At 38.2% G+C, this 24,918-nt stretch overlaps 2 protein-coding genes across 4 annotated transcripts in view; both read right to left on the bottom strand.

Annotated features, from left to right (window-relative positions):
• LOC311077892 (uncharacterized protein) overlaps window positions 1-24,918 on the bottom strand; it is a 432,016-nt gene that overhangs the window by 386,910 nt on the left and 20,188 nt on the right. The window contains exons 8-11 of one of the 3 annotated variants that reach the window (XM_084106525.1): window positions 24,091-24,138; window positions 23,865-23,945; window positions 23,692-23,753; window positions 23,330-23,606 (exon numbers count right to left, since the gene is read on the bottom strand). The exons of the other annotated variants lie outside the window; for them this stretch is intronic. Coding sequence (XP_083962651.1) covers window positions 23,698-23,753; window positions 23,865-23,945; window positions 24,091-24,138 — 185 coding nt within the window. The 3' untranslated portion in view covers window positions 23,330-23,606; window positions 23,692-23,697. Of the gene's footprint in view, window positions 1-23,329; window positions 23,607-23,691; window positions 23,754-23,864; window positions 23,946-24,090; window positions 24,139-24,918 lie in introns of those variants that run through there. 3 annotated transcript variants of the gene reach the window in all.
• On the bottom strand, window positions 659-13,152 carry LOC311097591 (uncharacterized protein; the record flags this gene model as incomplete). The annotated part of the gene is made up of 3 exons (XM_084137396.1): window positions 12,927-13,152; window positions 3,373-3,697; window positions 659-971 (listed from the first exon to the last, which is right to left on the bottom strand). Exons 1-3 carry the CDS (start codon window positions 12,982-12,984, stop codon window positions 659-661), a joined length of 696 nt encoding a protein of 231 aa, XP_083993522.1. The 5' UTR covers window positions 12,985-13,152.

Genomic DNA, 24,918 nt, shown 5'->3' with positions numbered 1-24,918 from the left:
ATTTGTATAAAATCTGGTTTAAATCTATTTTTTGTATAAAATGTATTGTTCATTGATCTCTTTAAATAGATTTTTAACTATATAAGGTCTTCGTGTCATTTGGAGCAACCACATCATGTGGTGCGACCAATAAAAGCAATCACTGTATTAAATTTAAAATAAAATATCTTATTTCTGTGGCTGAAATATGAATCACTGATTCAGTATGCTTTAGTAAATTATATTTTTAAAACATTTCTATCAGTTTTATGTGATTTACAGGAAAAACAAGTCTGTTAACTAGATTTAAGAAGGCAACTCGGAAATTATAGAACAAAAAATTAGATCATTATTTACAAAAACTCATAAGGAATGCAAATACTTGGTTTCTAAACACTTTAATTACCAAGAACTTGTAAAAAAAGGTTTAAGCATGTTAAGGAAATTAATTAATTTTAAGATAAATCATGGTCGCACCACATGACATTTTTTAAGGCTAAGGACAATTCATCTAGATGAAAAAACACTAAAATCACTTAAATTAAATTTTTTAAATGAATTTAGGTGTACACAACATCCTTAATGTTTGAACAATTGCAACAGGTATTATTTTTTTTTTGTATTTTAAAATTGGCCAGTTGAAAATCCTTATACGTCATTGACCCATATACATATATGTCTAAAAGTGTGGACTCATCGAGTGGACCTTACTGTCCTTAAGGACGGGACAGGATACTCTCATGTGACCTGGCTGGCCATAGTACAGGCAAAGGCAGTTCTGCTGGCGGCGTTCTCGTTCCTCAGGATGGAGGTGAGTGTAGCCCAACTGCATGGGTTCGTGAGCGGTGGTGGTTTCGTGAGTGTAGCGAAGTAGGGTTCTGTTCTCCCGGACTTCCTCTTGCGGTGGATCGTTCAAAGACTTTACGAAATTGCTGAAGAAATGCTGCGTAAGATGGGAAGGAGGAACCCTCGGGTCTCCAAACTGCCGTAGCCTAACATTGATAGAAGTAGAAGAGAAACTAGATGTTCTAATTAAAAATTATAAAGAATGTTTACAAAATAATATCAGATTCATGTCTCTCTTAAAAGTGTTATGGCCTCTTCTTCAGCTCATGAATTTTGCCTTCAAATGTTTATTTTCCAGTGTGAATTTTTTGGCACTCTTTCAGTTCATCTTCCCACATAGCAACATTGTTTCGGCTCAGATCCGGCCCACATCTGGCACTTGTGGAATGCGGATCTGGCCCACATGCAGCGTGGAATGATGGACCTTGGGCGGACCGCTCCTGTTTGCCAGATCTGGGCCACAAGCAGGCCATAGCAATGCCACATGTCAGCCAAGAGCAAAGAAATAAACCAAAACTGGACCTTATCTGAGCCACAAAGTCTGTGTATATTAAATATGGAGTCACCTCAGCCTTAATAAGCCTGTTAACAAGCAGAATCACTGAAGGAAAGAAGAGAACAGAAAAAGAGATGAGCAGAAACACAAGAGCTACAACTGACTTCAGACACAGTCTTAGATGAAATCAACTGAAGATAAAAGAAGACATTAAATCTGTGAAGATCTCAGCAGAGGAGGATTAAACAACTCCACAAACAGCATTACCAGCTTCACTTATTACTACCCAGACTGACTTTATTTCTGTCAGACGTCTACAAAAGTTTTATTGAGAATTAACAGAGGTTTAATGTGTTTCATTTGAAGTCACCATAACAGTGGTTAGAGTTTCCATTAGTTGGGCTCTTAACTCTTATTGTATCTTTTGTCTTTTTTTTGGCTGCTGTGACAGTGTGTTTGTCAAACACATTTGCAGCAGCAAAGAAAGCTAAAGTGAAATGAGATCAGGTGATGATGGTTATCTGTTGATGATTTTATAATCATCATGAAATAAATTGTTTCACTGATGTCTTTGTAATCTAACAATTGTCTTGATCCATTAATATTTTCACATCACAAACCCTGTGTTACTGAAGCATGAGATCCAGAAATATTATAACAATCAGTTAGAAGACTTTATCAAACATGAGCATGAAAAAGTCAGTCTATGATGACACACACAGACATCAACAATCAGCGTATGAATCCCAACAATGGGATTGGATTAGTTTTCATTCATACTTCAGAGCCGCTACGCTAAGGGAGCGTCCCCAAAGTGTCATTGACGCAGTCTCGTTCCCTCTAAGGGAACATGGACTACATACGTAACCCGAGACATTTTCCCAATACTTTTGACCGTAATTGAAAAACTGAAATCCAATAATTACGAATATTAGGACACTTCCAAAACATATGTCCTAGTAATGTTGGCGTTTGACTGTATCTATCGCATAATGGGTCCACAGTGCTTCAGGTGACTTTTAATAGTGAAATGTTTCCCACACTGATCACACGTGTCTGGTTTCTCTCCAGTGTGGATCCTCTTATGTCTTTTCAGATCTCCTGATTGAATGAATCTCTTGTCACAGCATGAACACTTGTAAGGTTTCTCTCCAGTGTGGATCTTCTCATGTCTTTTCAGAGATGATGGGTGATTGAATCTCTTGTCACAGTGTGAACACTTGTAAGGTTTTTCTCCAGTGTGAATAATCTCGTGTCGTTTTAAATTGGCCACTGTAGTAAAAGTCTTCTCACACTCAAAGCACATGTACTCTCTCACACCAGTGTGTGTTTTCTGATGTTTATGTAAACTATCCAGCAGTGAAAAACTCTTTCCACACTCAGAACATGAATGTGGCTTCTCCTTCGTATGAACTGTCAGGTGTCTCTTCAGCTCTGATGCCTTAATAAATGTTTTGCTGCATTGATCACATGTGAACGGCTTCTCTCCAGTGTGGATCCTCATGTGAATCTCAAGGCTTGATGATTTTGTGAAACTGTTCCCGCACTGATCACATGTGAACGGCTTCTCTCCGGTATGGATCATCATGTGAACATCAAGGTTTGATAATGTTATGAAACTCTTCCCACATTGATCACATGTGAACGGCTTCTCTCCGGTGTGGATCATCATGTGAACATCAAGGCTTGATGATGTTATGAAACTCTTCCCACACTGGTCACATGTGAACGGCTTCTCTCCGGTGTGGATCCTCATGTGAGTCTTAAGGCTTGATGATTTTGTGAAACTCTTCCCGCACTGATCACATGTGAACGGCTTCTCTCCGGTATGGATCATCATGTGAACATCAAGGTTTGATAATGTTATGAAACTCTTCCCACACTGGTCACATGTGAACGGCTTCTCTCCGGTGTGGATCCTCATGTGAACATCAAGGTTTGATGATGTTATGAAACTCTTCCCACACTGATCACATGTGAATGGCTTCTCTCCGGTGTGGATCCTCATGTGAACATCAAGGTTTGATGATTGTGTGAATCTCTTCCCACACTGATCACATGTGAATGGCTTCTCTCCAGTGTGAACTCTCATGTGAACCTCAAGACTTTGTTTGGTTGTGAAACTCTTTCCACACTGAGTGCAGGTGAAAGATTTCTTGGCTCTTCTTTTCTTTAAAAATGTCTTTTTAGTCTTTGAGCGACTCAAAGGTTTTTCTCCAGGTTTGACATGATGTTCGTCCTCCACTTCACTCAGTTCTTCTCTCTCCTCCTTCACTTCACTCAGTTCTTCTCTCTCCTCCTTCACTTCACTCAGTTCTTCACTCTCCTCCTTCACTTCACTCAGTTCTTCACTCTCCTCCTTCACTTCCATCAGGTCTGAAATCAAAGAGAAAAGGTGATTTCATTTTCAGTTCAACAAAAATAATTCAAAGAGAGGAATATGAAGTGAAAGGACATAAAAGATCTTATATTTGTGTTAGATATTAGTTTGTGTTAGAATAATTAATAAAGTTTTGTTTGTATTTTAAAGAGAAGTGGAATGGAATTTATTGATTGATAAAATTAAAATTAAATATCCCCAAAATATCCCCAACTGAGCAAGCCAAATACACATTTGATTATTCTATTAAACTCTTTACATTACATTTTACTGGTTCATTTGGATTCCAGTGTCACTTAGAGTTTCACCCCGGCCAATAATGCTGATCTCACAGTCACAAACTTATAAGTCTGATTATTAGTCGGAGGTTACAACTAATATCAGGGTTTTTCCTGCATAGAGAATTATGAGGCAGCCGCCTCCGGCTCTCGATAATACTCGGACAGACAGTCACTTGCTCAGATACACTTTTTCCACCGTGAAGTCACGGTTCTACTGCGGTTACCGCTCCACTTGTGTCCATTCTCAAACCGTTTAGTGCTGCGCGGATCGCGGATAATCCGTGGGTCGGGCGGGCCAAGTAATACAAATATTCCATTCCAATTAATCGAGGGTGGATGACAGATAAATCATTATAATGTGTTGAGTTTAATAAAGACACGGAACTCTCATCACGGTAAAACGCAGTGAACGTGTGTCACAAAACCAATCAAGGAAAACATATCAGGACTCGCTTGTCAGGGACCATAGACTGTGTCCGGGTGTGTTTTTTTCTTCTTTTTTTTGAAGGGAAAAGTGAGAGAGAATTGTAGGCCTACTACTTGCCCAACCTGACAAATGTCCTGATTAAAACAATTTTTAATATAAAAATAACTAGGGAATCACCGAAAACGTGAGGATGATTCTGTTTTATTTAATTTCATGTAAGTGGCGATTGATAGCCTAATATAGGCCTACCTATATGTACTGACGGTAACGAAGTTGCGCTGTTGAGGCTTGCACAGTTATTTATAACATATTATAGTTAACAAACATTATATAGCCTAGCCTAGGCTACACACGACCAGAGAGCTGTTTTCCTGAGTGCCATCAAGATTGAAATCGAGACTGATTTCATAACAAACAAATAGTTCAATAGCTCAGTCACTTACATTTTAGACGCAATGACTGTTTTTGTTCTGTTTCAGCAGCGAAAATAGTTCCAAACAAAAATCACAGAAGAACCATAGCGCATCTCACAGCAACACTTGTTGCACTACTGAATGATTCAGTGTTTTGAACGAATTGGTTGAATCAAAGATTCAATTACCCATTCATAAACTGCATCATTCTGAATAAATCAGCCGTTTGAACGAATCGTTTGAATGAATGACTCAATGACTCGCTTATTAAGACGGTCGCCTGCCGCCTCCTACTGGTGGTTTAGTTTTATAAAGTATCATTCTTTTCAACATTCCTATTTTTGTATATTCAAAAATATTTAAAATAATCTAATTTAATACAGTTATAAAATTTCTTATTATTTTTATAATCAAATTATTTAATTTGATTGGTAACAGCCTAGTGTCTTATTATTTTAATTGAATATTGATCAAATTTAAGAATTTGAAATGAAAGATGGAACATACATTTAATAAAATTAGGGGGAAAATGCCCTTTATAAAGGTAAAAAAGTGTTTTCAAACAGTGAAGTAATGAAACATTGCCAAAAGAAGAACTTTTATTTTAAATAAGTAATAAATAATAAATAATATTTTAAAGAGGTACCAAGCTCCAACCACAAAAATAATGTGGGAAACACATTAGGCTATATGATGATCTACAAAAAAATACAAATTTAATTATCTTATTATTAAAATACTTTACCACCTCCGTCTCATTTTGAGCCAGGAAAAACCCTGTAATAATAAAACTTAATACAAATAATCAGATATTGCTTAATTTACACTTACAACCCTGTTAGCCATTCTAGAAATGTAATTTACTTGATACAGTTTACTGTTTGTTGCTTAAAAAAAGTGTATATAATAAAATTATTTTTATTATAATGTATAATAAAATTAAAAAATATATATAATAAAAAAAAGTGCAAACTATATTGAGAAATGTCCAAAATTTATGCAATGGTCGCAAAAACTTGCAAACCAAATATAAACCAGAGCTAAAATTATACTTGGTTTGATGTTGACAATCAATATTAAAGTTTCTCAAACCTCCCTCTACTGAACATTTGTTGAAACATTAGGGGTGCGCGATATTGACAATGTCTAGATATTTTCAAAGTTTTGTTGATAATAAATTAAATGATATTTTACTGATTGTGTTTTTGTACTGGTATACTGGCTGGCTTAGGCCTGTTGTTGACAGCAGACCCACGAAGATATTCATATTTTTTTATATTCTATGCACTGGTCAGTTCACAATAGTGACCGAAATTAAAGGGGGGGTGAAATGCTATTTCATGCATTCTGAGTTTTTTACACTGTTAAAGAGTTGGATTCCCATGCTAAACATGGACAAAGTTTCAAAAATTAAATTGTACGTTTGAAGGAGTATTTCTGTGCCAAAAATACTCCTTCCGGTTTGTCACAAGTTTCGGAAAGTTTTTTTCGAGTATGGGTCTGTGTGACGTCAGATGGGGCGGAATTTCCTTACATGGGACCTAAGGGCACTTCTCCCAGAAGGGCGCGCGCCCAGAGCGAGAGAGCGAAGCGAAAGCAGTACGCCCATCAAAGCGCTGTGCTCGGCTTTAGGGAAGTCATCGGCTGCACAGATTCCCAAAGAACCCAGCGTTAAGGGACCAGTGGTTGGAGCTTGTTTTTCCAGAGCATCAACGGAGTTGTGCAAGTGTTCTTGTTTGTGCCCTGCATTTCGACGATGATTGTTTTATAAACAAGGCCCAGTTCGACGCCGGATTTGCAGATCGTCTAATGCATAAGGATAAGGATGGAGCAGTCCCAACGATAAAGGTTCGCCGTCGTGCGTTGGAACCGCAGGCGGTGAGTAAAACTGCTTCAAATGTCTGGGTGTTGTTAGCTATAAGCACAGCAAGTAAACAGTGAACAGCGCTCGTTATTCTTTAGCTCCGGCCACACGGCACGCCTCCCGCCACTCGTTTTTTTTTCTCGGTACTCGGTATCTTTCTTTTATAAATATAATAAAACTAAAGACTTTTTGGAGATATGAAGGATGCAATACTACTCTATAGGTACTCAAGATTAACATGAGATTGACTGAAACGGAGTGTTTCACCCCCCACTTTAACATTTTTATTAAGGGCCAATATTTACCACCTTAAATTGATTTCCAGGGGCATTTTCACCTATGAACATTGTTTCTAAACGTATGCATCACCTTTTATGTCAAATTCTAACATTCAAATTAAATTATATAAAAAAAAACACAGTACCAATCTCAAAATAAATCATTAAATTAAAATCCATCCTTGCAGTGCATGAGGTGACACAGAAGCGGCATCAAAACTGGCATTACTATATTTACACTTAATTTACAATTGCATAAATAAAGCTATTCAATATTTAAATTAAACGTTTTATAATTTTAACGTTTTAATTAAAGGATACTTTAAATATGAAACTAAAACCACCAGTAGGTGGCGGCAAGTCACTCTCTTAATAAGCGAGTTGTTGGAGTCATTTATTCAACCGATTTGTTCAAACGGCTGATTAATTAAAAAAAACTGATTGTTCATTGAATCGTTAAAATGATTTGTTCAAAACGCGGATTTCAAAAAAATAAAATAAAAAAATAGAATAAATAATAATAATCATCGCTGTCTGTTGGACTACGGCTTCATTATGAAATTCTCGTCGGCGAAATAAAGTGACAAATTCTGACAATTGACAATATTGTGTCCAAGAAGTAACTCACAATGTTAACTTTGTTAATTTAACTGTCGTATAAAATAAATAGCACATTTGCAATTGTGCACAGGAAAACGGCACTCTTGCTCATGTGATATTCTAATATGACAACATAATATGATATAAATATAAGACAAAAACTCATTTGGGGACATCTATAACTGCTCTGACACATCACAGTGACAGCAAGCATGAGAGACAAACGCAATGTCAGCTCGCACTCGCAGTGCCTCGTACATAGTTAAAACAATGATTACAATATCATCATAGTTCATAGACAATATCGCACACTCCTAAGCACATAAAGAATGAACTTACAACTGAACTGACATTTACTCGTTTTCTTCTCTGCAGGAGACAGACGTAGGCTAATATGCTGCCGTAAGTGACACAAATTCAGGGCCGTGCACAGGGGGGTGGCCCGGTGGCCAGAGCCACTGCCCCTCTGCCCTCATCGATTGAGGTGCCCCTCTTCCCCACCCCCACCGCTCCGCTCAAAGCATTCCACTGATTCCGCTAATCCGCTCCAGGTTTTCCCGCTCGCTCCGCACTCTGCAGCATCACTCACTGTATGTGTCTCTGCGGCGCTCTTTTGAAACTATGAGTGAACACGACAGTTCACGAAAGCTGTCGCATTAACAGGTAGGCTATGTATGTGAGAAGACAGTGGTTGAATCTGCGAAATTAGTCACTTGTTTTTTTTGTTTTGTTTTTATTTATGTCGGAAATGTTTTGCTCTTGGTCTTCTACTAGTGCTAACAACTTGTACAACAAATCCACGTTCTTAGAATTAATGTTAGCTGCTTGTCTAATCAAATTATTGTACTCTCGATCAGATCTAATACAAATAACTAAATTTTCTGTTGTTGGCACACTTTGTAGACAAAAACACACACAAAACAAGACAATGCCTTCACAAAAAAGAAGACAGAGACAGAGAGAGAAAGAGCGAAGGGAAGCTGCTAAAGGCAGTTCAACTCTGCAAACATGGATTCAAAGCTCCAGCAAGCCAGCAGGTAAATCATCATATAGAACAGTTAGCAGACAGTTTGTCTTTTTAATTCTTGTAAGTATATTTCCCATTATAATCACTTATCTTAGTTGAGACTAACACATCGTAGGCTTAGGCTCTAAGTGAGTTGTATATTAGCATAGTATATAGATTTATGCTGTATGCTAATATGAAATTAAATGTCTATTACTTATTACTCCATTAAAGATGAGGAAGAGGCAGGCTTAGAGAGTGAGGGAGAGCCCATTGAGCATCAGCCAAATCAGACACTTACAGGTAAGTGTTGTTAAATTGACTGACAGTAAAGGATTCTGAATATGCTGGAATTTGATACAAAGAAAGATAGACATTAAATTATTTGAAGAGTAATTATATTACAAGAACATAAATTGAATTAGCACTAAAGCCTAACAATTGTATTTAAAATATGATTGTAACAGGTTTGTTATTCATTTTATATATTAAGATGAAACTGCCTCAGAATCAACTCAACAGAGTAAAAGTGAAGGTCTAGGAACTGAGCCAGAGACAGAAAAAGTTCAGAATGAGAAAGAAAGGCAACACAATGAGACAGAGAGGGAAGAGACAGCCGCAGAACAGGAAGAAATGGAGAGTGAGGCAGCCACAGCCATGTACACAAGGGAGAAAAAGCCTGAAGACTTTGAGTTCTTGCTTCAGTTACAAAATCCATCAGATCCTGCTCATGTGAAGAAATACAATATAACATACAATGTGGCCTTCACAAAATTTTCAAATTCAGTAGGACCCTGTCGTCCAATTTTGCCGTTCCCAAAAAATGAACAAGGACGTTCGTTTCAGGGACAGTGGTATGAAGAACACCCCTGGTTAGAGTATTCTCCTGAGAATGATGCAATGTACTGTTTTAGCTGCAGGCTTTTCATGAATGATGAAAAGTATAAGAGCAGGACAGGTTGGAAGTCAGTGGGGTTAAGTCTGTGGAAGCAAGCTAAAGGAAAAATGAAGGAGCATAGCAGGACAGAGTCACACATGTTAGGCATGATTCGGTGGAATGCCTTTAAAAAAAAAGCATTGGATACAGCATTGGAAAAGGCCGACTTTGAGATGCAAGCAGCCAAAGAAAGAGAAAGGCAAAAAAACAGGGAGATTATCTACAGGCTGATTGATATTATATTGTACTTAGCGAAACAAGGCATGGCATTCAGAGGTGACAATGAAAGCCTCTCAAGTTCAAACAAAGGAAATTTCTTGGAGCTTGTAGAGTTGGTTGGCCAATATGACAGTGTCCTTAAGCTTCATCTTGACAACATCAAAGAAAAACAAGCATCATGTCAAAAACCTCAGGTGTCTCTCCTCTCAAACCGAATACAAAATGACCTAATTAGAGCAATGGCTATTTATGTGAAACAGGAAATACTGAAGGAAGTAAGGGAAGCGTCAATATTTTCAATTTTACTTGATGAGACTACTGATGTATCACACATCGAACAGGTGTGCTTTGTGGTGCGTTATGTACATGACATGACCATAAAGGAGCGCTTCATTCAGCTCTGTGATGTTCAGTCAACAACAGGAGAACAGCTTGAAAACCTAGTAATGAACTTGCTGAAGGAGAACCAGCTGAAAGTTGAGGACATCCATGGTCAGGGTTATGATGGAGCAGCCAACATGAGTGGGCCTTACAAAGGACTACAGTCCAGAATACAAAAGCAAAATGAAAAGGCATTATATGTTCATTGCCATGCTCATTGTTTGAATCTTGTATTAGTGGAGAGTGCAAAGTCAAGCATTCACTTTGTCAGTTTTTTTACAGTAGTGGAAAAACTTTACACCTTCATTGCCAACTCCACAAAACGACATGCAGCTTTTGTTCAAACACAGGAAGCCATGAATCCTGGCCAGCGTGCCCTTGAGCTACAGAAGCTCTCAGACACCCGATGGACCTGCAGGGAAACAGCCCTCAGAACTCTCAGAAAATGCCTCCCTGCAGTTGTGCAATTCCTGGAAGATCTGACCAAGTCTGAGCCACCTGATCTAGCTGCAGGGGACGCACACATGCTGTTGCACAGCATTAACTTTGAATTTATTCTTTGCTTGGAGATAACAACTCCAATATTCATGGAAACAGCAGTTGCTTCAAATGCTCTTCAGCGGCAAGACTTGGACTTGGCAGCAGCATACACTGTTGTAAATGGTGTCATTAGCAGAATGAACACACTGAGGACTGAAGACCAATTCAAAGAAATATTTCACAATGCTACCATCCAAGCAGAGACAAGAGGGATCAATGTGCCTGAAGAGATTCCAGGACAAGCAAGGCGGCGGAAAGTACCAACAAAGTTTAAGTACTGCTCCACATCAGCAACAGAGGACCACCAGCCACAGACTTTAGAGGAGTACTACAGAGGAAGGATGTACTTCACTTTTTTGGATTCCCTGATTCAGGAACTCCACAGGCGATTTCAAGGGAAGGGGAGCACTGACAAAATTGTGATGTCACTGCATTGTTTGATTGAACCATCAAAGTGGAAAGACACAGCAGATGCTGAAGCACTTAATGCTGCCCATACTCTCTGTGAGTTTTACGGATTTCAAGAGGAGGAGGAACAGCTGCGAACTGAGCTTAGAGTTTTCCACTCTTCATTCACATGCTCACAAAAAAGTGCCCATGCAGTTTTGGAAACATTTAAGGAGTTTGATGCTCATGTTGTGTTTCCAACACTTTTTAAACTGCTGAAAATCTTTGCAACACTGCCTGTCTCAACAGCCACTGTTGAACGCTCATTCTCAAAGTTGAAGCTGGTGAAAACTAAACTTCGTAATGCGTGTGGACAAGAACGACTCTCTGATATTCTGCTTCTGGCCATTGAAAAAGACATCCCAATCATAAAAGATGAGGTTATTAAGATCTTTCAAGACATGGTACCAAATAGAAAGGTTCTGCTGTAAAAGGAAAAGATAAAAACCAAAATGTAAATCTGTAAATAGTTTCTTCTGTTATCACCAATGTGTAATTATGATGTTCTATCAAAACATCTACAATAAAGTCTAAAATGTATTTGAGCGTGTGCTGTCTTTTCTTTTAATTGTACATTTTGTAATAACTGGAAAATTTGTGTTAAAGGGATAGTTCACCCAAAAATGAAAATGCTGTCATCATTTACTCTTCCTCAAGTTGTTCCAAACCTGCATGACTTTCTTTCTTCTGCTGTCCACAAAATAAGATATTTTGAACAAAGTCGGTAACCAAACGACTGATGGACCCCATTGACTTCCATAGTAGAAAAAAATATATACTATGGAAGTCAATGGGGACCAGCAACTGTTTAATTACCAACCTTCTTTAAAATATTTTGTGTTCAGCAGAAGAAAGAAAGTCATACAGGTTTGGAACAACTTGAGGAAGAGTAAATGATGACAGCATTTTCATTTTTGGGTGAACTATCCCTTTAACAAGCAACCACCCCCTTAGTGCCCTTTTTTTGGTTTAGGCCACTGCCCCTCAAAATGTCTGTGCACGGCCCTGCACAAATTGTCACGTGAACAAGCAAATCCACCAAGATAGAATTAAAAAAAATAATATGTGACCCTGGATCAGTCTTATGTTGCACGGGTAAATTTGTGGCAATAGCCAACAAAACATTGAATGGGTCAAAATGATAGATTTTACTTTTATGCCAAAAATCATTAGGATATTAAGTAAAGATCATGTTCCATGAAGATATTTTGTAAATTTCCCACCTTAAATATATAAAACATTTATTTGTGTGAATGGATGCAGCACAATCGCCAATAGAAATGGACAACTTTAAAAGCGATTTTCTCAATATTTCTCAATATTTTTCTGTACCCTCAGATTCCAGATTTTAAAATAGTTGTATCTCGGCCAAATATTGTCCTATCATAACAAACCACACATCAATGGAAAGATTATGTATTCAGCTTTCAGGTGATATATAAATCTAATTTTTTTTTAAATTACACGTAAGACTGGTTTTGTGGTCCAGGGTCACATATGTAGGCCTAACGTTACGCTAATGAGATAGTTTTAATTTCGAAAGCATTTAGATAAGTCTAAGTCAAAGTGTCATCTAAAATTTAAGACCTTTCATAAGTAAAAATAAGACTTTTTTTTGTAAGCTATTTTTAAGACTTTTTATGGCCTTAAATGTTAAAAAATCTAATTTAAGACCTTTTTATGAAATTCTCAAACCTCCCTCTACTGAACATTTGTTGAAAATCTGTACCCATTTCACAGTTTAACTGTTTATCTAAAAGTGATGAAGTGCTTGAATGTTTCTAACATGAATGTTCTTCAGCATCATGAATGAATGAAGAATAAACACCAACCTCTTTGTTCTTCAGGATCTTCAGTGTGTTTCATTCTGCAGGGTTCTGGATCACTCATGTTCTCACTGTCCTCTTTAATAAACTCAGTCTTTGCAGATTTCAGCTCTTCCTGATGCTCGTCTTCACTTGTAGCTGATGGGAATTTACAGCATTTATTGGAGAATTACTGTGGGAGGAGCTTCACTGATGATGTAATTGCTGTGGGAGGAGTTTCACTGATGATGAATTACAGGTGTGTGAGCTGATCTAGCAAAATCAAAAATATATCAGTTACTGAGTTTGTTTTTATGCTCATGGACAACAGAATATAATTAGTGTAAAATTGTCCATGTATAAACAATGGTAAGAAAAACAGTTATAAGCATAAACAGAAGTAAATCTACAGATTTGTCTCCAACAACTACCATCAGTCTGTTGACACCAATGAAATGAGCTTTAAGTGTCAATTTACAGGAGAACTGAAGACATCAGCATAATAAATGAGGTGAAAACAGGAACTATTGTCATGAAATAAAGAGTGTTTTCAGCAGATCTGTTAATATTGATGAGCCTCAGACTATCAACACTCATTCAACAAGCCATTCAGGATCATCAGCAGATTATCTCACTTTATTATGAGTGTTTGCTGTTAGAAACACATTATTTGAGTCAGGATGCATGATAAAAGCCTGTTAAACTGCTCTATTGAAAGACAATACTGTAATTTTTCACAATATGACATGGATAAAACATCAATAATACAAAAACACAGTTGACACTAAATAACTACCCTACTAAACCATAAAATGTCCAAATGAATCTAAATATAGTTAAACATTCTAATAACTACATTCATTGCAATAATGTAATTAGCATACAGTTTTGTATGTTCAGAAACTGACAACCCTTGTGAAAAAAAATGCACTTTAGTGTACTTTTATAAAGTGTACTTATTATACATATAATATACTTTAAATGTATACACTTAAGTGTAACTCAAATGCAATGTTTTCACCGGTCCTGAATGCACATTAAGTATAATTGATTTGAAATATATCACATATTAAGTTGAAATAAAATGCATTAAGTTGTCATTAAGTGATTTTTTGGTACCATTTAAGTGGGACTTTAATACAACTTTATATTTACTTTCATAATTGCTTCTAGTGTCTTTAAAATTGATTTAAAGTGCACTGCTCAATGCACTGACAAGCAATTAATGTGAACTAAAATGTACTTTAATGTCAGTTAACAATACACTTAAGTGTGAATTAAATGTAATGTTTTCACCGCTTAAGTGCATTTTATTTGTATTTCATTTTAAATGTATCACAAATTAAGTTCATATAAAATGCAATAAGTTGAACTTTTGAATGCTTTTTTTAAACATAAATGGGACTTTAATACATATTTAATAAGTACATTCAGTGTATTTAAAATATAGTTAAAGTGTAGTTTAATGAACTGACAAGCAATTCATGTGAACTAAAATATACTTTAATGTCAGTTAACAATACACTTAAATGTGAATTAAGTGTAATGTTTTCAACAAACGTATTGCATGTAATTGATTTCAAATGTATCACAGATTAAGCTCAAATTAAATGAAATTAGTTGAAATTAAGAGTGCTTTTTTGGAACAACTTAAGTGGGACTTTAATACATTTTTATTTGAACTTTGAAATATGATAAAAGTGTACTTTCAAATATACTGACAAGCAATTAATGTGGACTAAAATATACTTTAATGTAATATACATGTACACTATTATATAATTAAATACATTTGTAATAAAAAAAATAAAATAAATTTAATAAATCCGCTTTGGTGCGAAGCTGGCCTTTAGCAGCCAAGGGCGCCCGGCGGGCAAGAAAGAGCAGCGTTCCTGATGTGCGTGTCGGGGGGAAGAGAGCGCGGGACGTGTTCGTCGGACCCGCTGCGAAGAGGGCGTGTTCCCGCCCAGAGTTCGGCGTGAATGTTTTGATGTTGAAACCGCTGTGTTCTGTTTCAATAAACAAAGTGCATTACATGTCTCAGCAAAAGAGCTTTCGTCCTCCCTACACTATTACCCGCGTCATAAGCGAAACCTCTCCCCCGGGGGACGTTTCACAGAGCGGAAGCTCGGGGAAACCCGAGGAGGTGGCTATTTATGTCCCCGTGCGAAAAGCCGCGGACGAGTCACCTGTCATTCATGTAGCGGTCAATGCTTCCCCGGTGGCTGGCGCTCAGCCCCCGCCGCAGCATGCGTTAAAGCCCCCCTTATCGAGCCACCTGAGCGCGTGGTCGACGCTCCCAACGGCATCATATTGGGTGTTAAACACAATAAAACATGGCTATACGCTCCAATTCGCTTGCAGACCACCCCGCTTCGGCGGTGTGATAATGACAGAGGTGTCAGAACAGAGCGCCCCACTACTTCGGGCAGAAATCTCCTCTCTCCTGGCCAAACAAGCAGTAGAGATAGTACCCGAAAAGCAGAGAAATTCCGGTTTCTACAGCCGTTATTTTCTAGTACAGAAGAAGGACGGAGGTATGACGATTACTTCATTGCAGTGGATCTGAAGGATGCATACTTCCACATTCAGATAGCCCCGCATCACAGGCGCTTCCTCCGTTTTGCATTCGAAGGTGTGGCATACCAGTTCAAAGTGTTGCCGTTCGGGCTGGCTCTGGCCCCCCGTGTATTTACGATGTGCATGAATGCAGCGCTTGCTCCCCTGAAGCTCAGTGGAATGCGCATTCTGAACTATCTCGACGACTGGTTAGTCATCGCGCGGTCGGAGTGTGTTCTCGAGGAACACAAACGCAGACTCCTCGCCCACCTGACAGGTTTGGGACTGTCTGTGAACATGCAGAAGAGCGCGCTTCAACCGTGCCAGTCTATCACATTCCTCGGCATGGTGCTGGACTCGCGCGCTATGATCGCGAAGCTGTCAGAGTCGAGAATCCAGTCGATTCACAATACATTAGCCCTATTCGTTCAAGGCAGAGCCATCCCCTTAAAAACGTTTCAGAGGCTACTCGGTCTGATGGCAGCTGCAGCCTCCGTCTGCAGACTGGGCTTATTGCACATGAGACCGCTTCAACACTGGTTACAGAGCGGAGTACAGCCTTTAGCAGGAGAGCAGGAACGGAACGCCTTATTATAACGCGTTTATGTCTGGAGACTCTAGCGCCTTGTTCGACTCGACCATGTTCGAGCAGGTGTTTTGGCACACCACGACGAGTGGCGCCGCTATGCATTGTTCTAAAGCCAGGTTTTATTCTGGCATGTTGAATTAGTGTTCGACAAACGCGGCGGCGCGTTCATTTGGATTTATTTTACTCTTAACAGCTAAAATAACTTAATAGGCTACTCTGTAATTTTTCGGTCATACAGATAAGAGTAGAGTATAGCCTACATCGTTTAAAACTGTAAACTTTTATTCATATTAGGCTAACGACAAAAGTTTGTCTGTCGTCTCTGTCTCCGGGAACTGCGCGTCACAAAAATGAACCGAACGCCACTTGCCTCAGCTCAGTCACGATACTCTCTACTCAAACATGTTTAGCTATCATGTGAGCGCTTCCCAACGAGGAAAGGACAAGGAAAGGGCGAAAATCTCGCTCTAATTAAATCTAGGCTAAATTGCCCTGAATTAAATTGTAAAAACAGATCAAATAAATGTATTTGTCAATGTTGCGATATTGTTTCATTTAAGTTCATAATTATTCTAATGTTATTTAGTTTAACAGCAGCACGAAGCACTGTGGTCCGAGATTTATTTGAATAAAAAAAAATAAAAAATAAAAACTTTATTCACAAATCGCACCCTGGTTGTAAGGATTCAAAGATCCATGTGGAATTTAATATTGAGTTGAACATTTTGTTCATGACAACAAATGAACATGCGTTTGAAGATTGTACTTAGTTTTGCTTGGAAAAAGCTGGCCCAAACTGAAGTAGCGTTTTAATTCTTCAATTATTGAAATAATTAAATATTTAGTAATAAACATATGACAGAAATATTACTACATAGCCTAAATTATTTAATTCCTTCATTATCAACACTTTAATAGCCTATTGCAAATTCTTTGTTTTGTTTTGCAAACTCAGATAGCCTGTGGGGGGTTTGGAGAAGGCAGCTGCTTTATCTTGGGGGTGCAGGACCAACCCGAATAGGTGTTAATGTTCCGTCTTTCATATGGAGAGTGTCGGATAGCCAGCCTGATGAGGCAAAGGCAAAGGCAAAATTCTTTAAAGGATAAATATCAAAATCTCCAAAAGTCCATATGTAGGCCCAATATCTTATTAAATTATAAATATTGTAGTTTTATTGATTGTATTTAAAGGTTTTCCACACACAATTTCACTTTAGCAGATACAGAGCTCTTTAATTCGCGATCAACCTCGTTTTATTGTAAGGTGAATTCAGCAAGGCATGCACGTGTCTTTGAAGGAACAAAGGTATTTTTCTTACAGTTTTTTCTTTCGTGATTTGTGTGGATGACACGCAGCGGCATATACAGTATTATCAGCTGTATGGTGTGTTTGACAGAGTGAGGGAGACAAAAGAAACGTACTAAAAAGAGATCCAGCGCGAGAGAGGGGCAAAGAAAAACGCCTGTTCTTAATTTATGTTGCTTTGAACTTTTCGTTTTGTACCGTTTTAATTGTTTAACTTAGCTGCAATTTCGTTGGCAGTAGGCCTACATATTTAAAATGTCGCAAGAATAAGATTCTGTGTTTCTTGTTTTGCATTGCAAAGGGAATAAACTTTAAACTCGATGCAACCCTGTTTTAAATAAATAAACTGATAAACTAATAAACCAATACAAATAAATAAAACATCTTCAGTTAACTAGCAGAGCATTAATTTAGTTTGTTTGTTAAAAAAGGGCGATCTAGCGCTGAAATGTGTTGTTTTTAAATTAAGTGATCAAAGAGCTTGTTGCCACTGCGATCAGTGGCGCGAATACTGTGTTTGTTTGTGGCTCGCGCACAGTCTTCAGCCTTCACTCGGACGCGCGCTTCAATCCGTTGTGTTGACTCTCTATTCGTTCTCGTGAAATTACAAAACAAAATGCACACAAACGTGTCCCTGTCTGATATACAACCACTGATAAACATAATAAGTTTTGATGAGAAAAAAAACAAAAAAACTATACGACGGTGGATTAGAACCCAGAACCTCTAACACGCTTGGCAAAAGTTCTGCCACTGGACCATTTAAATAAAGGTTTAAAATTGTCGGATCTATTTATTTATTCACGTGAAAATTCTCACCACTAACAACATATATTAGACCTCATTAAACGACAAATTAACCCTTATGTGCTGTTGGGGATGTTTTCATCCACTATGGGGTATTTTTGAGTCTAAATTTGGCCATAACTTTCTCTGTGTTTCAGCAAATGGAATGATTTTTGGTGACAAATCTTATTTTGACACATATTTTGGGAAAATGCTTTGAAATTTTTAAAAAACTCAACAGTACACTGTGGGCAAATTTACTACCCTTTCGTTATGTTCGTGGCTGAAAACAGCCACTACTTTAAACTGCTGTAAAAATGTATCAGATAAATATTTTTTTACAAATTTTTTGCATAAATCTATTAATCAACCTCAGTCCTGCTCAAAAATACTAAATGTTTAAAAAAAAATCAGGATTTTAACTCTTTAATTGCCAAATTCGTAAATGATGTCACTGATTTGGGAAAAAACACACACAAAAGGACTCATTTTCAATATAAAATGTGATTGTGATTGTGGACTGGATTTTTTTTTTACCTTTTATCACAGTCTTGGACAAGTCAAAGATTAGAAACAACATTGGTTTTGATGCATTGTTAGTTTTTGTGCAGCATCAGATTTGAACTTTTTCTCCCTCATTTACTGTTTGTGGCTGTTTTTGCCCCATTGACTTCCATTATAACTACATTTTTTGATTGCAATATAGGTGATGATGATGTAAATAGGTAAAGTTTGTAATTTTTACTGTTGATAACTAGGTGGCACCATTAACCCTTTAGATAGGCCTGTGCAAAAAAAAGCTTAGTTTCTGGCTTTTACATGGAGTTATATGGAGTTTATACGAAGTATAATAGCATAATAAAGTGTGTGTTTGTGTGTGTGTTTGTTTGTGTGTGTGTGTGTGTGTGTGTGTGTGTGTGTGTGTGTGTGTGTGTGTGTGTGTGTGTGAACTCACCTTGATGCGTCTGAGAAAATCAAAATATGCACCTCAGCTCTCAGAACTACATGGAGTAAACAAAAACAAAGCAAGTGGATTTAAACGCGTTCATGCAAGCCTGCTGGTCATTTGATGGTGAGAAGAGCAGCAAGCAACATGAGAAAGGGCTTGACTTGTAGTGAAGTTTTAGAGATGATTATGCAGCCTGACCCCTCCAGCGAGCTGCATGATGTATCGTCTTCTCCCTCTGACACAACAGACTCAGGAGAGTCAGATCCTGATTTGGATGTGGCACCCTCATCATCCTCTCTAGCTTCCACTGAAGGCGAGGAGGATTCGGAGGATCCTGGATCTGGGTGGATTGGGAGAAACAGCGAAGTGTGGTTTTCCACCAACGCGGAGACAACTCCTTTTCTTCAGCCTGCCAGAGGCGTGATTCCAGGGCCGACGCGCTATGCCTTCGCAAAGGTCCAGAACATGGATTCCGTGTTCAATCTGTTTTTTACGGAGGAGATGATTGACCTCATTGTCAGCATGACTTGCGTCAACACATACATGTTTGTACAGTCATACAAACATGTATGACTATGCCTTGTGATGGCATAGCGCGTCGGCCCTGGAGTCACGCCTCTGGCAGGCTGAAGAAAGGGAGTTGTCTCCGCGTTGGTGGAAAGTGGTTGTGCAAAGCAACAATAGAAACCTGCTAATTCACTGGCTTGTCATGTTGCTGAAATAATGTACTAGCAAACCTTATTTAGCATTACACATCGCTAGAATAATTACTTACATACTGTAACGTTACCATTATCAGTGTCCCTGCATGTTTACTAGCCTGCGCGTTCACGGCAGGCTCCGTTGTGGGGGAGGAGCTGTGGATGGAGGGCTGTAGCGCAGCAAGAGTGAGGGGGAGTGACCTGTAAGCTGTGCTTGTTCAAATTTTCAGGCTAAGTCAACGTTTTCTAAAAGTTCCCTACTGCAGCTTTAAATAAACACAAGGTAAAATGAAGCAACATAGCACAACAACACAATAAACGTTCCTTCAATGTCTGGCAAATAAATGAATGCAGGAAACATTAATTAAGTGTTTATGTGATATTGGTAATCATTTTGTCTTTTTCTTCTTTTTCACTCTCCATGAAGAACAAAATCATCTGCAAGGTATAGTTAAAAAAAATTTTTTTTTCCAAAATTAATAATAGGGGGCGGCAGACATCCTTTGCACTATGTACCTTTGTGCCTGAAGCTATTTGTTTATGTAATAAACATGAGTGGGTTTTTTACCCTCTTTTATTTTAGTATTTAAATGTATTGTATTGTCTATGTATGTGAACCACCAATGTAGCCGAAACTAATTTAAATTTAAATGAATACAACTTTACACTTGAAGTGAATGGAGAGTCAGATGCAGAAACTCAAGGAAGGGACTATGAGCAGAAATGGACAGAGATCACCACACCTGATCTTGAGTGATGAAACATCCTCATATACCCATACGCTCATGTAATATATGTACATATTATTACATTTCCATGCATGAGAAATAGGAACAATTTCATTTTGTAAATATTTCACATAATGTGAGGGGGAAAACTTGCAGAAAACCCTTTCGCGCCCGACAGAAATCTGCCAGTGAGATATTTAAGCCTTTAAAACTATTGTCTGTATCTTTCCACATGTACAAGGACTCTTGTGCTCCTGAAAATTATGAAAGAAGAGGAAACATATGAAACTAATGCCATTCACATCAATTCTGCAGAGATCAGATACATTCAGAAGTGTTTTCTTACTGATAAATGAGTATTCATGATTATATTATTTAAGGATTTTTGTGCAAAAGTAATCATTCAAAATACACCACATATAAAGTATAACTATACAGGCTTCTGTCTAATATTGTTCACTGCTCAGTTCACAAACAGGACAGAATGTAATGATACATTTATGGTATATTATGTGGGTATATTATCAGTAATAAAATACTCATTAAACAATGTGTAATCCTTAAAAAAAGTCCGCCATTTAAATCAATGTGATTCAGAGATGAAGGCCATAATACTAATGTTGTCCAATAGAGGGAGACACAGGATCACAAATCCTTTAAAATCTCAGTTTAAGGACTGTGAAAATTGCTCAGTAAATTGACTTGTAGTAAAAATTTGCATATAAGTTAATTATCGTTTCATAAAGTTTAATAAAGCCCAATATAATAAGTTAGCAAAAACTGTTATATCCAAAATACTTGCAGACTATTAATTGATCTTAATTTTAATGATATTGACAACATGCCAAAGACTGAATGAATGTCCAATTGAAGAAGAGACACTATATTATTTGTCTATTCTAATACAGTATAATGCATATAATAAAACTGACACTTAAGGACTCATATTGTATTTGAAAAGATCCATTGTATAACTATATCATCTACACAAGTCATTGTTTGGATCTCGATGATCAGATCAAGTTAAACTGCATCATCTCATTTACCCTCTGTGTCGTTGCCCACAACGCTTCCCTGACAGGGCTTTGAAATAGCAAACAAAGAAAACAAAAGGCATGACTTGTATCGCATCCAGCTAACCAGCTCCGTTCAGCTCCATGATCCTTGTTTTTTATTCATTTGAGCGCCTTGAAAAAGGATTTGTTGTAAAGCGACTGTGGTGAAACAAAGACGGTGAGTCATGTCTTCTGTTATTGTCACTTGCACTGCCTGCTACATGTACAGTATAGACTTCTCTGTCGGCGAAGAAAGCTTCACATGTCATAAATGCAGGGAGATAGTCAGGCTGACAGAGAAGATTTCAGAACTAGAGACACACATCCAAGCTTTAATCAAGGATAGTAAGAGTGCAAGAGCTTTAGATACTGCTTTGGATGTGACTAGCTTAGTGAACTCTGTACATTGTTCGGTTCCGGCTGAAGTAGAGCCCGTGCAGCAGGGCAACTGGGTGACCGTGAGGCGCTGTAGTCGCAAGTACGATGTCAGGCACTGTAATTTGCTCTGGCCCCCTTCCTGTTCGCAGGAGTGATGAGACACTTAGTAGATTGTCCTCACTCAACGGCTGGCTGTCTAAGTGGTGTCCTCAAAATAATATAGAATTCATTGACAATTGGAAAAGTTTTTGGGGCAGACCTGTTGACCTATTGAAAGAGATGCTTCCAGAGGTCATAGATCCTCTTCTTAATATCATTAAGGGTGTATTCACACCTGTCTTGTTTGGTTCGATTGAATTGAACTCAAGTTCGTTTCACCCCTTGGTGCGGATCTTTTGGGCAGGTGTGAATACAGCAATCGCACTCGGGTCTGGATCCAAAAAAACTCTGTGACGGTTAACTTAAGATGTGAACATGACCCGACCCAATTGCAGAAAGCACTACACCTTTTTTGACAGGGTCAGATTTTTACTATGTAATTTGGGCTGATGAATTGCCAGTACATCAGGGGTGCAACGGATCGCACTTGATGCGTGATTCGTACAGACCAGCTGACCCACAGTTCAGCACGCATTCGTGGATTAACTGCTGAATTTAACCATCATAGAGTGAAAGTTTACAATTTGGACATGTTTTGTCTTGCCAATTTACATACTCAAACAATTTTAAACGCAGAAGAAGAGGCAAAGATCGGGACTTGCACCTGAAGCGCGAGCATGCAGAGAGAGAGTGAGAAAGGCAGGTTTCAGATAGCGCTCGAACAACGAAATTGATTCCTCTTTTGCGTTTCCTAAAGCTGATTTATCTAATGGCTTGGACCATTATTCCTTGTATATCATTATAACACAAGACAAAGTGGACAGAGCATGAAACAAAAAACGGATTGTGAAAGTTAACAAACCAGGCACTATGAAAAACAGATGATTCTGATTTGACACAGACTGTGTTTTTGCAAACAGCTGTTAAACATGAAGAATGCCTATTTTCCACATTCCCGACTGGAGGACTCGGGATGACAGACAAAGACTTTGCTGTGAACAGTGTATCTAGCAGGTCAAGATGACACTAGTTTCAGTCTTCTAGTGTCCGACTGTTGAAGATATATGCATTTCAGGAGTAGCATTTCAGTAACAAACCAATTTTCTCAGAACTGCAGAGACTTAAGCCACTTTCAAGAAACGACTGAAACGCTTCTTTTACATCAACATCAACACTCGACCCATTAATACTCACACTTACTATTCTATATTACAATACATTACGAGCTCATGAGGGGGAATCAGCATATTTGTAACAAACATCTCAGGAAAGGAGACACATTAAACACAATTGCAGAGGTTTTATTAAGAAAAATTAGCATTAATCATTCAAAATGAAAATAAAAAGATGCTAAAAACAGGAATGAACAGACAAGATACAAGAATCACCAAATCAGCTCCATCACACAGAACAGAGAGAGATTATACAGTCTGAGTCTGTCCATTACTGTATTTAATATTATATTTAAAGCAGTTTACATATGAAGCACAAGAAAACGTAAATCTAAACTTGGTGTCACTATTTCTTCATTGTGATCAGAGTTTTTCCTCTGTTTTCTGAGAAGAAGAAAATAAAACAATGAACAATCCTCTGTAAGTTTTTGCTAATGTAAATATTGCTGTAGATTTGCTCTAAACTCATCAGTATTTTATTCTAATATTGTCGGCATCTCTATTTCCTCTGGGTGCTTCGAGTCCTTCCTCCCTGCAAAATAAAAGCATTGACTGACCTCTCGTATGTGTTTTTATCATGATTGCAGATTGTTCCAGATCAGATGAGTGTGAATCATCAGATTGTGTGCGGCTCAAAACTCACCAGCTCTTCTTGCACAGATGATCTGAAGAAGAATCACAGTAGGAGCAGCAAACACTGCGATCTCAACAATAATCACAATCACTGCAGGAAACATGAGAGGAAGAAGAGAAACTGTACATGACTGAAGTCAAGGGTATTCAACTATCAACAGTTATTGATGAAGCTTTTACAGACTGACTGATAGTTTAATGTTATAAAGCTGTCAGTATAAATGAACGTGTCGTACCTCTGTATAATGATCCAGCAGTCACACTGACTTCAGTTTCTCCTGGATCTGTGGATCACGTCTGTTAGTTCAGTTCAACACATAATGCCACATATACACAACATCATCATCACATAATACTCGAGCTTCACACAGGATTTTCATTTTAGCGGGGCTCAGCTCCCAATGAGTGTATGTAGCATGCGCGCTCATAATAGAAACGGCGCCGCTGATGTTGGTCTCGGGTCGGGTCGGGTTCTGTCTGAAAAATTGCAGCCGTTGTCGGGCTGGGGCCGGGTAGGGCTTGAGTTTTTGGCTCTAGACTGAAGCGATCAAGAATTAGTGTACAGTTAATCACATATTTTAGCAGTGGCGTGGCGTGGGGAAAATTTCTGAGGAAGCCAATTAAGACACAACCTCTAAGTGTGTTTTAAGGGGTGGGGGCAGAAAATCATACGTTACCATTTATATGTTGCTATTTGGATGAACTATTAGAGCGCCCAGCATCATCTTACCAGGACTTACGCTTGTTACAATCCAACACTTTGAGCACGGACGCTCTCTCTCTCTCTCTCTCTCTCTCTCTCTCTCTCTCTCTCTCTCTCTCTCTCTCTCTCTCTCTCACACAAACACACACACACACACACACACACACAGTCAGTCCTCTTAAACATCTTTCATGGTGTTTTTTATTAAAACATTCGCAGATAGGAAACGCCAACGGTAAGCAACAAGAAGATAACCTTTTTCATTTAATACACCCTTAAATCGGTGTGACGCTCATGTAAGGACAATAGCGGTTATTCACAAACAATCACAACAATAAACAACAAAGTGCACTCACATGCT

Source organism: Abramis brama (assembly GCF_963993115.1).
Source record: "Abramis brama genome assembly, chromosome: 1".
NCBI classification, from domain to species: domain Eukaryota; kingdom Metazoa; phylum Chordata; class Actinopteri; order Cypriniformes; family Leuciscidae; genus Abramis; species Abramis brama.
The sequence above is the reverse complement of the archived record's forward strand: the minus strand, read 5'-3'. Positions and strand labels throughout refer to the sequence as shown.